General features: G+C 36.8%; 2 protein-coding genes across 2 annotated transcripts in view; both read left to right on the top strand.

The window, feature by feature from the left end:
* Positions 1–207: 207 nt before the first annotated feature.
* The window catches only part of LOC128517036 (apolipoprotein L3-like), a 54,364-nt gene continuing 36,223 nt past the window's right edge, over positions 208–18,348 (top strand). The window contains exons 1-2 of the mRNA XM_053490780.1: positions 208–332; positions 2,074–2,619. Coding sequence (XP_053346755.1) covers positions 316–332; positions 2,074–2,619 — 563 coding nt within the window. The 5' untranslated portion in view covers positions 208–315. The remainder of the gene's footprint in view (positions 333–2,073; positions 2,620–18,348) is intronic.
* On the top strand, positions 14,102–17,783 carry LOC128517038 (apolipoprotein L domain-containing protein 1-like). The gene is made up of 4 exons (XM_053490784.1): positions 14,102–14,303; positions 14,399–14,428; positions 16,457–16,555; positions 16,700–17,783. The coding sequence occupies exons 1-4, from the start codon at positions 14,107–14,109 to the stop codon at positions 17,586–17,588; spliced, it is 1,215 nt and encodes a 404-aa protein (XP_053346759.1). The 5' UTR covers positions 14,102–14,106; the 3' UTR covers positions 17,589–17,783.

Genomic DNA, 18,348 nt, shown 5'->3' with positions numbered 1-18,348 from the left:
AATTGGTTTAACCTATGAATGAGTTTTGGGAGTTTTGGGAAAAAGAGCAGAAATCTGTTTAAAAGCTGTAACGTTCCATGATTTGTGGGCTGGAGCACAGGGGAGGAGTCATTCTCATTATTAGAGATGTTCCTGTTAGACTCGGAGCTGAGTCGGATGGTCACGAGTTAGTTTAGTCTACAGATTCGCAATTGTGTTTAGAGCTAAAAGTGAATAAAATCTGCCATTTTATCTTTTTAAATCTTAAGATACACTGCAAAGTGAAGTTTTTCCTATTCCAAACTTTAGACCTGCAGAGGAACAGCTTTGACTGAAATGGGTTCCGCTCTCAGGTGGGTGATTTCCTAATAAATTGCTTTACAGAAGAGAATAGAATTGTTCATTACATTGTATTAGTTCTACATTGCAGCTGATTCAGCAGGTTAGATATTCATTAGAGAGTAGTTACACACACACACACACACACACACACACACACACACACACACACACACACACACACACAAATAAAAACAGTTCCAGTGGAGAGAAAGTAGCTTGCAGTTTTATGCGCACTGCCTGACTCCTATAGCTTGGAATAGCATCAGGTTTGATTCCAGCTGGTTTTTCCTGTTCATCCAGGAATTAGGATGCAGATAAATAACAGCCTGAGGATCTTACTTTCATTTCATATTTCATACCCTGTAGACATTTCCACACATCAGTCTGTAAGACTTGAGTTCTCATCACAGAGGGATATTTATATTACACACTCGTCCTCTTTGTGAATGAATAAAGCCACATAGAAAACATTAGAGGAAACTTTTAGTTAAATAAGACCTTTTAATCTCTTAATTACTGGCCCTAGTACATGGAGTGTCGGCCCTATACGTCACTCAGCTGTTACTATAGAAACAGGGTATTAATATAAACCCATGATTTGAGTGTCAGAGCTGCTGTTATAGGAACTTAATCAACACCTTCTGACTAATCTTAAAATCACTTCTAGGAATCGCACTGAAAGTTAATCGATGTCTCCAAGAACTCCAGGGAAAGTAGTGACGCACATCATTTTCATGGTGCTCTAAGAGCAAAGTTTGATTTATTATTGCCAACTTTGCCAAACCCAAATTATCACAGTTTCAAAGCTGCATCTAAACTGTTCCCTGAAAATGTAAAGCAAAAATCACCTTAACAGAAACTAAGGCGATGGTTGCTTTACATTTTCGAGGCGGTCTGATTAGAATAACGTCATGCAGTAAGTCCACGTGTAAGTTTTGTCTGTGTGTATAAAGCTTTCACACAACTGCGGATTTGGTGCTGATTTCACTATTTCACTTTTTCACTGTATAAAACTACAAAAACCTGTCAAAACTACAACACCCAGTATAACATATTCGTACTTGACGGCTCTCAGTGTCATGAAAAGTGATGTCACGCGCTTTTCTTTGTGCAGTCCCACTCCTCACTGAGAGTAAGAGTAGGAACCTTCACAAAGAACTTTTAATTTCTTACTCTTAGGTAGGAATATTTTTATTCACAAATTAACTTTAAGCGTGATTCCTAGGAGTGATTCTGAGACACTTAGTAAATACGGATACTGAGTTCTACAATGTCATGGTGGGAATATAAGTGTTATATATAAATGCTTTGATAAGCTATTAGATATGCAGATATGTAGCAATTTAATCTTTAAATAAGAATAATAATGATTTTTTATCCCCTTGGAAAAGTAAGTATACAACATTTTTTAAAAAAGACATAAGAAATTTGGACAGAGGACGCCACCTAGTGGTAGGGCAGTGAACTGTCTCTGGCTGATGTGACATGCATTTACAAACAATATTCATGATTTCATGTAGCTATGTTATTATCCAGTATTATTTCACAGCTCTGTCCCAGGAATAAAAAAAGGAAGTGCTGATATAAAATTGTATTCAAGGAAGTCAGGCATGAATTTATCATAATAATTAAAAGATTAAAATACGAATTTTGCAAACAATCATGGAATCAGCAACAAATAAATGTAAAGAAAAATAATTTAATGATTTAGAAATTGTATTATTTAGTTACATTGGTTTATATAAATCACAGAGAGAAACTGCTGAAGCAGCTGGGAGAGTACATCTTAGAAACTCTCGATTACATTAAAACTGTGAAGGAGTTCTGTGTCCAAAAACCCAACTGGACCAAGCAAAGAAAGATTGAGATCGATAAAATGAGAGACATCAAGGCCAAGGCTGAGCACAAGAATCAGACATGGGGCGAATACATATGGAGCAGCCTGACACAAGCGTCCAGTGCTTCAGAGCTGGAAGAGGAGCTAGGACAAGTTCTGAAGGATACTTTAGCAGGCCTGGAGAAACTCCAACACTTCCTGGATGCGGTGGAGAAACTAGCCGTCACCTCTCTCTCTATCTTTGAAGATAAGAACGAGAGCTTCCTCCCACACCTAGTGAGTTCCTTGTCTGTACGTTCAGTGATCTTTGCAGCCATAAGTGTGTCCCCACTCCTCATCTACTTCAAGAGAGACGCAGGAGCTTTCTTTCTGCCAAGCCTCAGCAACGTGGAAGTCCTGATCTTCCAGCTGGACAAATACATCAGTGTCACTGAGCAGATCTGGGAGAAGATGGAGAAAGGGTATTGATCTTATCCTGCTGTTTTCATGGTGTATTATAGTTACTACAAAGGGCACCAAGCAAGCTATGTTTTATTTTTACAGATCCAGGAGTGTATCTGGTTCTGAAGGTGTTCATCGGTAAGTATCATCCACACAGGAGCTCTTCTTGTTTATTTGATAAATACTGTATAACTGAATTAAAGTAAAGAAGAGGGTTACAATGTGCACTACTTCATAATACTGAAAATGGTCTTTAGGGAAGTTTAAGTCACTGAGGTGTCCACAGAGAGACTATAAAAGTACATCAACTGGAGTGAGAAGAAGAGTGACAGTGCTGGGAAAAGCCAAAGACTTAAGCTGGACACAGGATGTGCAAAGTGAAACGATATTCATACAGAAGTAGAGAGTTCTAGAATTTGACTGTAATAATTCAAATAATTAAATAATTCAGTTGGCTTCTAATGTATCACCGCGTGCTTTATGTTATAGAGGAAGTAAGGAATCTTTACTGAACGTGAGTGAGGAGTCCGTGTATGAACTTCATGACCATTTAGTCCACTTAACCAAAATCAGGTAAAAGCTTTTCTTTGTAATATATTTTTTTACATTCCTATTTCCTAAAGAATGCTGATTTTGTGTTTTATATAAAAATATATATAATTTGATTATTTAAATTTGAAACAACACATCTGATAATTATTTAAGAATTTTTTTCTCTACAGGAAGGACGAGTTGTTTAGGATTAATTTTCTATTTGATGTGAAGGCACAAGACTTTATCTTTATATTCGATAAGTGCCAGTGCAGGATGTTTCAGTTTCTGTCTGATTTAGAGGAAGCTGCAGTTCAGCTGGACAAGATGAAGAAGGGCTCCGACATCTCCACTGTGGCTGGAAGTTCAGTTGGTATTGCAGGAGGTGTTTTGTCCATCGTAGGTTTGGCTCTCGCTCCCGTCACTGCAGGTGTATCTCTGGGCCTCACGCTGACAGGTGTCGGTCTCGGAGTCAGTAGTGGAGTTTATGGCATAGTTATAGGCGTCACTGAGATGGCAGTCAACAATCTTCAAGGAAAAAACGGCAACAACATCTTCATCAGTTTTATGGAAGATGTGCAGAAGATCCTGGATTGTGTGGAAGATGTGGGAAGCAGGGAGGTTTGTGAAGCTAGGTATCTGGCTGGTTCAGAAGCTCAAGGTCTCCGGGCTATTGTTGATGCAGCTTCGACTGTAAATGATGTTGGAGTTGAGGAAGTGGTAACAACCACAGTTGATTTTGGGCTGCAGAGTGCTAGAGCATTTCGAAACATCCCCCAGATGGCTGCAGATCTTCCTGATGTTGGCCAGCTGGCTAAAGGAACTTCTCTGGGCATTTCAAAGTCAGCCAGGGCGGGGCTTATTGGATTAAACGCCCTCTTTATTGGTCTAGATGCTTTTCTCATCTGTAAAGACAGTATGAGTTTGGCCAAAGGGAGCAAAAGTGAAGTGGCTCAGATCATTCGCTCCAGAGCAGCTCTGTGGCGCTCAGAGGTGGAGGCGTGGGAGAAGATCCATAACCATCTGTTTGAAGGGATCTCAGGGTTTGAGAAGAAATGGGCAATCCTACTTAAGCCTTTGAATTTTTATAGATCAAATTAGTTTAAAATGCTGACATGAGAGTGAGAGTGATTCTTTAAGAGATTATTTTGTGCTAAAGTTCTAAATATTCTGGTTAAAATGCTGAAGTTGTTACCAGTCATCAGTTAGTCTGGAGTTATTCTCTATTCTCATGTGGGCCGCTGCAGCAGATTTCTCTGTGTTTACTGATCTGTAACGCTCTCTGGGTGTCTGTGTAACATGGAGGAGTCTTTCAGGAAAATCTTGTCTATAGATCTTTTTTCTTGAATCAAATGATAAAAGTTTCTAAATTATTAATTTCTTTATTCAAATGTACAACTGTTTAAGTACTCAAACATACACAAAAGTGTCACTTCATGACAGTGAGTGCACAGAAGAGTGAGAGAGTGCAAACATAAATGATCTTTTTTTTCTTCTCTTTTTTATGAAAAGTGATTTTCAGGGCACAGAAACGAGTGTGAGAGCGCATGCACGAGGGAGTAGTGCACTAAATATTAGTACATATAAATAAGTACATTTAAATTTACTGATATTATACTGAGACTACCGAATATTAAAAATTGTATTCTAATGTATACTTTCTGTACATTTGTACAATGATTATTTCCAGCATATTTAAAATATATATATACCAAAAAGACATTAAAAAACAAGTTTAAATAAGTAAACTGTAAGGGTTAACCCCTAGAGGGCGCCAAAGCGCCCAAAGTCTGTTTTTTTATTATAGTTATGGTTTGTGGCGTTGGTTATTTTATTTAAAGAGAAACTTCATTTCCCAGACTGCACCTCGGTCAGGTGACGCAAGCATTTACCTGGACTGAGGAAAGTAATTATGTTCATTATAAATAACCTGACTGAAAGCCAGCCAGGCGTCTAGTTTTTGTTGTTCTTATTATTAAGGTTTATGTCGGTGGTGTTTTTGTTAAGTGGTTACATTAAAGTGTCATACATGCTCTAAAGAAAGAGCTATACTGTTGTTTGTGTATTAAGCTTAATAAAAACCTTTATTGAACCGCCAGCTCGCCTCTGCAGTTATGCCGAAACACTCAGGCCGATTGAGGAACCGTGACATAAACTTTGGAAATTAGACCAACTTTTCACTTAAAGTATATTTTCCAATAATATATTTTTGGAAAGTGTACTATAATACAATTATTTTTGAATATATTGAAAGTTTAATTCCGAAATTTGGTAAAAGCATGATGTTAATATACTTTATATACACTCACCTAAAGGATTATTAGGAACACCTGTTTAATTTCTCATTAATGCAATTATCTAATCAACCAATCACATGGCAGTTGCTTCAATGCATTTAGGGGTGTGGTCCTGCTCAAGACAATCTCCTGAACTATAAACTGAATGTTAGCAATGTTGCCAACTTTTCAAATCCCTTTAGCGACGAAAATAGTTGGCAACACTGAATGTCAGAATGGGAAAGAAAGGTGATTTAAGCAATTTTGAGCGTGGCATGGTTGTTGGTGTTGAGTATTTCACAATCTGCTCAGTTACTGGGATTTTCACACACAACCATTACTAGGGTTTAAGAATGGTGTGAAAAGGGAAAAACATCCAGTATGCGTCAGTCCTGTGGGCGAAAATGCCTTGTTGATGCTAGAGGTCAGAGGAGAATGGGCCGACTGATTGAAGCTGATAGAAGAGCAACTTTGACTGAAATAACCACTCGTTACAAACCCCACCAGGTACCACTCATCTCCACTACAAATAGGAAAAAGAGGCTACAATTTGCACGAGCTCACCAAAATTGGACAGTTGAAGACTGGAAAAATGTTGCCTGGTCTGATGAGTCTCGATTTCTTTTAAGACGTTCAAATGGTAGAGTCAGAACTTGGCGTAAACAGAATGAGAACATGGATCCATCATGCCTTGTTACCACTGTGCAGGCTGGTGGTGGTGGTGTAATGGTGTGGGGGATGTTTTCTTGGCACACTTTAGGCCCCTTAGTGCCAATTGGGCATGGTTTAAATGCCACGCGCTACCTGAGCATTGTTTCTGACCATGTCCATCCCTTTATGACCACCATGTACCCATCCTCTGATGGCTACTTTCAGCAGGATAATGCACCATGTCACAAAGCTCCAATCATTTCAAATTGGTTTCTTGAACATGACATTGAGTTCACTGTACTAAAATGGCCCCCACAGTCACCAGATCTCAACCCAATAGAGCATCTTTGGGATGTGGTGGAACGGGAGCTTCGTGCCCTGGATGTGCATCCCACAAATCTCCATCAACTGTAAGATGGTTTAGCTGGTGAACCAGCATAACTATGCTAAGTTCACCAACAATGTAAGGCTACTTTTATGGGCCACCAGCAAGGTTTTGCTAGTTATAATTGGTTACAATTTTAGCTCATTCTCTTGAATTTTTCGAAATAGCTAGTACTGAAAATACTGTATGATGTAAATACATGGACTGTGTAGTTTTATCTTTATATAATTTACATAACAGAAATAATCCATTTACTAAAACCATGTCAATACATTATTTTACATTTATTAAATATCCACTGGGTTGTTTAAAAACACAACACAAACCTTTGAACTAATGATTTTTAGTACTAATGCAAGCATGATGTGGTCTGCTATACCCACTAAATGTTCTGTGTTAATGAAGGTTTTATGTTAATTGTATGTTTACCCTGTGTAAAAACTAAAATTGTTAAGTGCAGGTTTACAAGCATTTTATGGTAAAGTCAAGTAATTCAGGTTAACAGCGTAGCTGCACTGTAACATTTTCATTACTGGAGATGTGTGTATGTGGACGTGTTGGGGGTCTGTTTATTGAAAATGTAACATTTCATTTTACTTTTGATCAAAACAACGAAATGAACTAAACGACTCGTTCATTTTGGTAAACAAGAGATTTAAAGAACCGAGTCACTAAAATGGTTCAAACTTCCCATCACTAGTACATCCCTATCACAATACAACTCACTACAGCCCTCTTCTGCCCTCTAGTGGCATCTAACATTACCGCCACCTACTGGACTGGAGTGTGGATCAGGAGGAAAATATTAAAACAAACAAACAAACAAGCAAAAAAAAAAAAAAATAAATTAAATAAATAAAAATTCCAAGTTAAATTCTTCCTGTTAAACCCAGTGTTCCTCTGGTGATTGGTCAGATGTCTCTTTATTTCCTGGCTGTAATAAACGAGGTAATGCATGTTGTTCCCAGCTTTGCATTTTATTTGCATTTTGCTCAGTTTGTCAGTTCTTTATCTTCTTACTTCATATTCTTTGGGTTCCAACGGTGCGTCTAAGAGATTGTTTGTCATGATGCTTTTCTGTTCATTTTTCTCCAAAGTATATTGGATTATATAAATGTATAAATGAAACCACAGATTAAACTCCTGTGATATTGAGATTATGTTCAGTTGTACACATTTACATTAACACAAGAGCAAAAGTTGAACTTTGAGCTGTGTTCGGAGTAGTTGATAAGGCCGGGCTGTTAATGTGTGATCAGAGTTCTGCAGAGTTGAAAATGAAACTTACAGGTATGATAATTTACTTTACTGAGTTGATTCTTTTAAAAAAATTATATATCAATCATTAAGTTTTTATTATTAGATTTATCTTTTTAAAAATATTAGCTAAACTTTAATTTTACAAAATGTAAATTTACAAAACAACAAAATGTTTATTTTTGGAAGAGCTAACCCTTTTGATGAAGTGTTATAATAACCAACATTAATGTTTTCGAAAGAGATTTGAATGACTACAGGATCACCATATGAATTCTATAAAGAAAAATATACAATAAAGATGACTCTATTTGAGAATCGATTTATTTGACGCTCTTAAGAGTCACACCTAAAAATCACTTCAAAAGAACGGCAACTTGTTATCTCTGAATAACAGCTATAGAGTCCAACATTTCTGTTGTTTTGAGAAGGAGAGAATGTGTTCATCTCAGCTCCTGAACAGCACTGCACAAAGAAACAGTAAGTCCAGGAAATCTTCTCATAATTTTTAAAAGATTTATTTGATTATTTCTTATTATAATCTAAATAAATGAATGAATGAATAAATAAATAAAGTTATTTGAAATGTCAAAGTCAAAACATCTCAGTTTTTCAACAATGAACTATTGCTATTATTATTATTATTATTATTATTATTATTATTATTATTATTATTATTATTATTATTATGAGTATTAAAGTCAATAGAAAAGATATAAAAATGTGCATTAAAAAATTAGCCATAAAATTAAAACTACCAGCCTAATTGTCAGGATTTAAGATGGTTGGAGCAACTGCAGGTAAAAGATGGTATTTTATCTACTTTAAACAGGGAGTGTATTTGTCTGAGCACCAAAGAAGGACAACTTAGTGTAAACAAGGCGTAAGATACTCAACCTTACAGAATGGGATTTCTTTGTATTAATAAGTTAGACAGAGAGTTCTGCTGTACAGAGAGACACACAGACATGTACGTGGGCTTCAACCTCAAATAATAATCATAATCATAATAATAATAATAATAATCATAATAATAATCATAATCATAATAATCATAATAATTATAATAATATCACTGATTACATTAAAGATCAGCAGATTATTTTTAGATTTAACCTTTTAACTGTTTCTACATTTTAAAACAATACTGGATCTTTTGTTTAAATGTTTTTATTTTATTTTATTTTTAAAACTATAAAGTATGGCATTATGTAATTAAGTAACAAAAGCCAACAACACAGCAGTCAGTTGTTATTTTAAGACATGAAGGTCAGCTGTTTTGGATCAGTTCCTATAAGAACAGTATCGTGTCGAGTGTGTTTGTAAAACCCATGATGATGAACCTGTCTCTCATGAAGACCAAAACTGAGCTCTGCTGCAGAGGAGAAGTTCATTTAGAGTCACCAGCCTCAGAAATCACCAATTAACAACCAGCACCTCAGATTAGAGCCGTTATGAAGCTTTACAGAGCAGAAGGAGCAGATAAACATCTCAATATCAACTGTTCAGAGGAGATTATTGTGAGTTTTGGATAAATGCCCTTGTGAAAAAAATACACTTTAGTGTATCACAAATATATTGAAATCCTCGATAGTAAAATGCAAATATACTAACAAAAAATTGTACCATCAGTTAATATATATATATATATATAAGTATAAAGTATACTAACATTATGCTTTTATCAAATTGTGGAATTAAACTTTAAATATACTTAAAAATAATTGTATTATAGTACACTTTCCAAAAATATATTATTGGTGAAAGATGAAAGTGAAACTAATTTCCAAAGTATACTTATTTAAACTTGTTTTTCAATGTATTTTTGGTATATTAAAAAAAAAAAATGCTCGAAATAATCATTGTACAAACGTACAGAAAGTACACATTAAAATAAAATTTTTTATATTCGGTAGTCTCAGTATATTATCAGTTAAATTTAAATGTACTTATTCATATGTACTTATATCTAGTGCACTACTCTCTCGTGCGCGCACGCTTTAGACCCGTTTTTGCACGCTGAATCTTTCTCTCGCACGCGCTCTCAAACTCGTTTTTGCACGCTGAAAATCACTTTTGCACGTTTAACATAATTGTAAGATAAAAGTAAAAGTTTGCACTCTCTCACTCTTCTGTCCGCACATTGTCATAAAGCTACACTTACACAAACTGCAGCAGCGTTATAAGTCTGTAACTATTCCAGCCAACCAGAGACTAGAATCGGCGCCACACCAGCCAATCATCTGTTCCCTGATTAACATGAAGTCCAGTTCAGCACAGGGAGTCAGTCGGTGCAGAGGGCAGATGGGGTCTGGGTCACTGGGAGCACAGGAGCAGGATGTGTAGCTCCAACCATAATAAAGCAGAATCCAGCTGGAGCTGGTTCTTCTCTGGATGCCTCAGGATCCTCGCAGGGTTGGCCTTTATCTACTGAAGCTGGTACAATCTCCAGATGCCTCGGGATGGGTAGAAAAGTACAGAACAGATGGAGAGAATTAGCGTAGTTGCCATTCAGGATAGATGTACTGAAGTATGAGGTTATGGGATGAGTTACGCGTATGCCAGATTAAAGAGATGCGTCTTGAGTCTACTTTTAAACTGGGAAACTGTATCTGAGCCCCGAACACTGTCTGGAAGGCTATTCCAAAGTTTTGGAGCTAAATATGAAAAAGCCCTGCCCCCTTTTGTAGATTTAAAAATCCTGGGAACTACCAGAAGTCCAGAGTTTTGTGATCTTAAGGAAGGTGGTGGATTATAGCGTATCAGAAGACTGGTTAGGTATGTGGGAGCTAAACCATTTAAAGCCTTGTATGTAAATAATACTATTTTGTAATTAATTCTAAACTGAACAGGTAGCCAGTGCAGGGATGATAATACAGGTGTTATATGATCATATTTTCTGGATCTAGTGAGAACCCTGGCGGCTGCATTTTGGACTAACTGTAGCTTGTTTATTGAGGATGCAGGACAACCACCTAGTAATGCATTACAATAGTCCAGTCTGGAGGTCATGAATGCATGAACTAGCTTTTCTGCATCAGATACGGATAAGATGCTCCTAAGTTTGGCGATATTTCTAAGATGGAAAAAGGCTGTTTTTGTGATATTGGAAATATGATTTTCAAAGGGCAAGTTACTGTCTAATATCACGCCCAGGTCTTTTACTGTTGAGCTAGTAGTAACAGTACATCCTTCTAAACGCAGGCTGAATTGTGAAAGCTGTTGTGTGCTGGTTTTTGGGCTAATAAGTATTATCTCTGTCCTGTCTGAGTTTAGTAAAAGAAAGTTATTGGTCATCCAATCTTTTATGTCCTGGACACACTCTGTTAATCTAGACAACTTGGGTATTTCGTCTGGTTTTGTTGAGATGTATAATTGGGTATCATCAGCATAACAATGGAAACTAATCCCATGTCTTTTAATGATGTTACCCAGGGGAAGCATGTATATCGAGAACAGCAGAGGTCCTAAAACTGACCCTTGTGGGACCCCATATTTCACTGGCATTACACCAGACGGTTCTCCATTCAGATCTACAAAATGGTATCAATCAGACAGGTATGATCTAAACCATTTTAATGCCTGTCCCTGAATACCTATATGATTTTGTAGGCGATCTATGAGAATATTATGATCTATAGTGTCGAATGCAGCACTAAGATCAAGCAAGACTAGTATTGAGATGCAGCCTTGGTCCGAAGCTAAAAACAAGTTGTTTGCAATCTTAACTAGTGCAGTTTCTGTACTATAACGGGGCCTGAAACCTGACTGAAATTCTTCAAGGATGTTGTTTTCCTGCAAGAATGTGCATATTTGAGCTGATACTACTTTTTCTAATATTTTTGATATAAAGGGAAGGTTTAAAATCGGTCTATAATTTGTTATTTCATTCGCGTCCAAATTTGATTTTTTTAAGGAGCGGCTAAATAACTGCCAACTTGAAAGGTTTAGGGACGTGACCTAGATATAATGAGGAATTAATAATGTTTAAAAGTGGCTCTCCAACCGTAAGCATCACTTCTTTTAGAAATCTGGTTGGTATTGGGTCTAACAGGCACGTTGTTGATTTAGCTGAGGTGATAAGTTTATAAAGCTCTTCCTGTCCTACACCTGTAAAGCACTGAAAATCTAAATGTGAAACTTTAGGCTGAACTAGATCATGAGATGCTATTAGAGGTTGAACCTCCGTTATTTTCTTTCTGATACTATTAGTTTTTTCATTAAAGAAGTCCATAAAGTCTTCACCACTAAAATGTTGTGGAGTACTCTCTGCGGGCATCTTAGGTTGTGTTAGGCGAGCCACTGTACTAAATAAGAACTTGGGATTGTTTTGGTTTCTTGCTATCAGTTGGCTAAGATGCTCGGTCCTAGCAGTTTTTAGAGCCTGTCTATAGCTGCACATACTGTCTTTAAACGCAATTCGAAAAACTTCTAATTTAGTTTTTCTCCATTTTCGCTCAAGGTTACGGGTTGCTCTCTTTAGGGCGCGAGTATGACTATTGTACCAAGGAGCAAGTGTTTTATCTCTGACTTTTTTTAATCTGATGGGAGCAACAGTGTCTAATGTACTGGTAAAAATAGTACCCATGCTGCTGGTCACTTCATCCAGATCGTCTGCATTTAGGGGTCTAATAAGAATTTGGGACAGATCCGGCAGATTACTTGTGTCTTGAAAATTAATACACATAGCAGGAAGTGAGCAGAATAATATTTTAATAAAGAACTGGAAAAATAAAACAAAAAAAGAAAAAGGTTAAATTAAAGCACTTTATTTTTTATTATTAGGGCACAAAGGATGGAGACCTTAAATAAAACACTCGGCCCGAAAATTGTTGAGAATTTCTTCCTCGCTTTCTGCACTCATCTTCTCCCTCGTGTTCCACACTGCTTCTGTTGTTGGGTGTCTCATTTTAGAGCGCATGGTCTCCACTGACTGTGAAAGCTAAACTCGAACGAAACAGTCTGGTCGTGTAACACTTAACCACATTTTACAAAAAAAATGTCACTCATGAAGCGGATTTCACACAAATCCCCATGTTTGTTTTTATAATTTTTTATTTTTATTTATATATATATTTATTTTTAATATCATCTGGTCCTGTTTTTGCAGTGTCTTTTTTGGTCTCTTATTAGTCGGATTCATATTTCTAACAAATCGATAACGTGGGGAGACACAGCTAATCTGTTCTACGGGTAGAGTATATATCAGGAGGTGATGGTCTGTGATATCATCACTTTGAGGTAAAATCTCTATATTAGAGACATCTGTACCATGGGATATAAAGTATAACAGCATGCTACTGCTGCAAAAAGAATATACTCATAGTATATTAATCATGTATTTGTAACAAAGTAAAAATAGCTGTAATGTACTTATAATACATTAAATATATACTTACATTGTATTAATTACTGTCAGGTATGTATGTTAGTACACACACAGCCATATACTTTAAGTGTACTAAGTATACTTAAAGTTGTCTCAATTTAGCATATAAAAGTACACTAAATACACTTAAAGTTATGCTTTACTACAACTTAATTACAATTAAAATATATTTAGCACAAAATTAGTATGTCGAAAATAGCACACTTCAAATTAACTAATCATTAATACACTTGATGTATACTGACAATTAGTATGGCTGCAAGTATACTTAGCACATTTTTTTCACAAGGGTGTTGTTGCTTATTCGGTTGACAACATACATTAACTTACCCCCTATTGGATGCCTACAACAATAAATCAGTCAGAAAGATAATTTAGTGTTGTTTTACAGTGTAGAAAGAAATAAAAATCGGGAAAGACCATGGAGTTAGAAGGGGTGTAAAAACTTTTGACTGGTAATGTATATTAGGAACATCTGTGTATTTTTACGCTTAATAAAAAGGACAGTATTAGAAAATGCAGAAATATGCAAATTTATTTCATAGTGTTCATGTATTCCTGAAAACAAACAAACCCTTTAGACTTTACATTTTCAATTAACAGCAGTGAACTCAGGATTTTACCCAGTGATGTCAGACAGCTTTAGGAATCTGTACTGATTCAGTCATGTTTTTATCACAGAGAGAAACTGGAGGAGCAGCTGGGCGAGTACATCTTACACACTCTCAAATACACTGAAACTGTGCAGGAGTTCTGTGATGGAGAATTAATATGGACTTTACAGAGAGTGACAGAGCTTAAAGACATGGCAAAAATAAAGGCAGAGGCCAAGGGGAAGGACATGTCACTGATGGACTACCTGTGGAACCATACAGAAGATTCCAGGAAGCAGGAGCTGGAGAATGAGCTAGGAAAAATTCTGAAGAACACTAAAAAAGGACTTAAAAGACTCCATCACTTCCTGGATGCAGTGGAGAAGCTAGCCGTCACCTCACATTTCTGCATGAGTGAGAGCTTCATGCCAAGTGGAGTGAGTTCCATGTCCATACGTTCAGTGATCTTTGCAGCCAGAATGGTGTCTCCACTCCTCGTCCACTTCAAGAGAGATGCAGAAGCGTTCTTCAGGCCAAAACTCAGCAATGTGGATGTCCTTGCCTTACAGCTGGAGAAATACATCCGTGTCACTCAGCAGATCTGCGAAAAGATGGAGAAAAAGTATTGAACAAGCTCTTTTGATTATACCAGTTTTTGTTTCCATAGTTTTATAATCATTAAAAAATAGATTTGACAAAAGTGTTTTCTCTTCACAGAGCCAAGTACATGTCAGGATCTGTTCGTAAGTAAGTATGACTCAGACAGGGGCTGTTGTCCTTTACTAAAGAATTGTTTACTAAATTTACTGCAAAATGTATATACTTTAAGTAAATAAGAGTATTAAAATGAACAAAACATTTCAACCTATAACAGCAATTTTTCGAAAGTCTTTGAGAAAGTCCTAATTAAATATTTTCAACATCAGAAGAGAAATAAATTTATATGTGATGAATATTAATGAGTGAAAATTAATACACATAGCAGGAAGTGAGCAGAATAATATTTTAATAAAGAACTGGAAAAATAAAACAAAAAAAGAAAAAGGTTCAGTTAAAGCACTTTATTTTTTATTATTAGGGCACAAAGGATGGAGACCTTAAATAAAACACTCGGCCCGAAAATTGTTGAGAATTTCTTCCTCGCTTTCTGCACTCATCTTCTCCCTCGTGTTCCACACTGCTTCTGTTGTTGGGTGTGTCTCATTCAGTGTTGCCAACTTAGCGACTTTGTCGCTATATTTAGCGACTTTTCAAATCCCTCTAGCGACAATTTTTTAAAAAAGCGACTAGCGACAAATCTGCCGACTTTTTCTTGTGTTACTGGAGACTTTTGGAGACTCTGATGTGTCTGTACTGACTCTTCTCAACCTGCCACAGCAGCTGCCGCCGCCGGCCCCTCCCCGTCCCAAAGCACTCACAGACAGGATGTAAATTTAAAATATCCTGTTCCGATGCATATTAAAAAATGTTCTTTGTCTAAAATAAATTGCTGCACAAGAATAAATCGCTGCATTTGACTCAGACAGCCTCATTACTTACCTCATCCACTGTGTGTGTGCTTCTCTGTGACTTTAGCATAAACATATAGCTCGCTAGTTCATCATGTCTCAGTCAAAACTATACTCTCAGAAATTCAGAAAGGAGTGGGAATCAAATCCTGAATTCAATGGATGGTTGAAGCCTTTTATTGGAGATAATACACGGGCATACTGCCTGTATTGCAAGACTGATTTTTATGCCAAACTTTGCGATATAAAAAAACACATGTCAACTCAGAAACATACACAAAAGGCAAAGCCTTACAATAGTTTCACACAAAACAAACTGCCATTTATGGTAAAAAAAAAATGACTCTTCAAAAAAAGCTGAAGCCACCATGGCATTAGTTATCGCTGAACACTGTTCTATGCTGGCATGTGATCACATTGGAAAAGCATGTAAAGCTGCTTTTTCACACTGTGCAGCGTGCATTATGCAAATTACGCGATGACGTCATCTAGCGACTTCTACGACAGCCAATAGCTACTTTCCTTACTGACGAGTTGGCAACACTGGTCTCATTTTAGAGCACATGGTCTCCACTGACTGTGAAAGCTAAACTCGAACGAAACAGTCTGGTCGTGTAACACTTAACCACATTTTACAAAAAAAATGTCACTCAGGAAGCGGATTTCACACAAATCCCCATGTTTTTTAAATAATTTTTTATTTTTATTTATATATATATTTTTTTATTTAAAAATATATTTATTTTTAATATCATCTGGTCCTGTTTTTGCAGTGTCTTTTTTGGTCTCTTCCCTCCCTAGTAAAAGAATCATGGGATACGCTGGACATTATTGGACCCTTCGTTTTCAGGGGAAAGGAGGGTGCATTTGAAGGAGATTTAAAACGGCTTCCTTTGAAGAATGCAGCCCCTGAATTGTCACACTAGTTCCTACCTAATTTAATCTTTAGTTTTATCCATAAGATGTATTAATTGGTTACCCGTACAGTGTTAACTATGCTGCTGGTGTTCCCGAGGGCCTAGTGAATTTCACTCTAAAGTTGTGTTCCCGTGTGTACGCCTTAGATTCAGCTTTGCGGTTCTGTATGTCTCCATCATGTAGGCTTCACAGTTAGTCCAGAGGGAGGGTGTAGAGGGGAAGTTGAACATCATCCTGGTGACAGCACATGACTGTGATTAGTTATAAAAAATGTTGCCCAAGATTACCATTCAGGTAAAGAATCTGTATTTGCACATATTGTAGGTGTTTAATATACATTATGTTACAGATGGAAAAATTGGAGATCTTCACTGAAATTTAACCTGAACGTGAGTGAGGAGTCTGTGCAGGAACGGCATGAACATTTACTCCAGCTTACCAAAATCAGGTAAGGCATTTACATTTAACAATCAATCAGTTTCATTTTGATCAGTCTTATGTCATTGATTGTGCCATTAATATATGAAAAAAACTACAACAAATAAACAAAAAAACAAATCTGGAACAGTTATTAAGACTGTTTTATTTACAGGATGGATGAGTCTTTCAGGATGATCTTTCTATTTGGTGTGAAGGCACAAGACTTCATTAAATTATTCAATAAGCATCGTTCCAGGATGTTTCAGTTCCTGTCTGATTTAGAGGAAACTACAGTTCAGCTGGACAAGATGAAGAAGGGCTCCGACATCTCTAGTGTTGCTGGAAGTTCAGTCGGTATTGCTGGTGGATTGTGCTCCATTGCAGGTTTAGCTCTCGCTCCCTTTACTGCAGGTTTATCTCTGGGCCTCATTTTCACAGGTGTTGGTCTCGGAGTCACCAGCGGTGTTACCGGCGTCGTTACAGGCGTCACAGAAATAGCAGTCAACAGTCATCACGGAAAAAAAGCCAATGACATCTTCAAAAGTTTTATGGAAGATGTGCAGAAGATCCTGGATTGTGTGGAAGATGTGTGCAGCAGGAAGGTTCTTCATGCTTGTGATGATGCAGAAGCCAAACAATTTGATGCTATTGGGGATGCAGATTTAATTAAAAATAATATCAGTGTTGAGGGAGCTGTTTCAAATGTAAAAACCCTGGAAACTACTACGACACGTACATATAAAGTGGGCTCGATTGTTGACAATCTTCTTGACATCGGCCAACTGGCTAAAGGATCTTCTCTGGCCATTTCAAAATCTGCCAGGGCGGGGCTTATCGGCCTAAACACCCTCTTTATTGGTTTAGATGTTTTTTACATCTGTAAAGACGGTATGAATCTGGCCAAAGGGAGTGAAAATAAAGTGGCTCAGATCATTCGCCCCAGAGCAGCTCTGTGGCGCTCAGAGGTGGAGGCGTGGGAGAAGATCTATAACCATCTGTGTGAAGGAATGTTAGGATTTTACAAGAATCAGGAAATTCTAAATAAGACTTTTTACATTTAGAGAATAAATCTGAGCCCAATGCTGACCTGGCAGTGAGAATTCATATGATATTCAGATATTCATTGATTGATTGTCTCTGCAGTGCGGTTTCAATGCAATGCTTTTTCTTAACTCAAGTCAAGTCAAGTTGGCTTTTATTGTCATAAACAGTTCAGTACACAGTGACACAAAACAATGTTGCTTCAGGACCAAGGTGCTACAACATTAATTAACAACAAAAATAAACAAAAACAGACTACATAACTAAAAAACCTAATTACCTAAAGAGCTGAGACAAAAACAATTAATAAAACTATACAAAAGAATTATAAAAAAAAAAGACAACATAAAGTGCACATGCAAGTCATTTGCTGATTACTTAAACTCAAAAGAAACCACAAATAAAAAAAGCCAATTTTAAATATTTCAGTATTTAATCATCTGTTTAATTACCCGTAAATGCAAAGAGTTTTTTCCTCACAACAATTTTAACCACACATTTAAAATGCAGATTAAAATGCTTTTCTAGTGTATATTAAAATGCAGGCCAGCAAGTAAAAGCAGCAAATTGTCATGTACTGTATTCGCTGCAATCGGAGTAACATTACATTTCCTTGAACACAGAGTACACACGCCTTAAAGACGGCAGCTGATGAATTATTCCTGTTAATTCATGTCATTTGCTGATTACTTGACCGCTGCCTGTCTGCCTTTTTAATTCTGATTCGTGGGTTTGTTTTAATCGCTGTGTTTATTAAAGTTTGCTCAACCTGCACCTGTC

The sequence above is a fragment of the Clarias gariepinus genome, unplaced genomic scaffold, assembly GCF_024256425.1.
Source record: "Clarias gariepinus isolate MV-2021 ecotype Netherlands unplaced genomic scaffold, CGAR_prim_01v2 scaffold_32, whole genome shotgun sequence".
In the NCBI taxonomy this organism is placed as follows: Eukaryota; Metazoa; Chordata; class Actinopteri; order Siluriformes; family Clariidae; genus Clarias; species Clarias gariepinus.
Note: the sequence above shows the minus strand (reverse complement) of the source record. Positions and strands in the feature narration are given on the sequence as shown.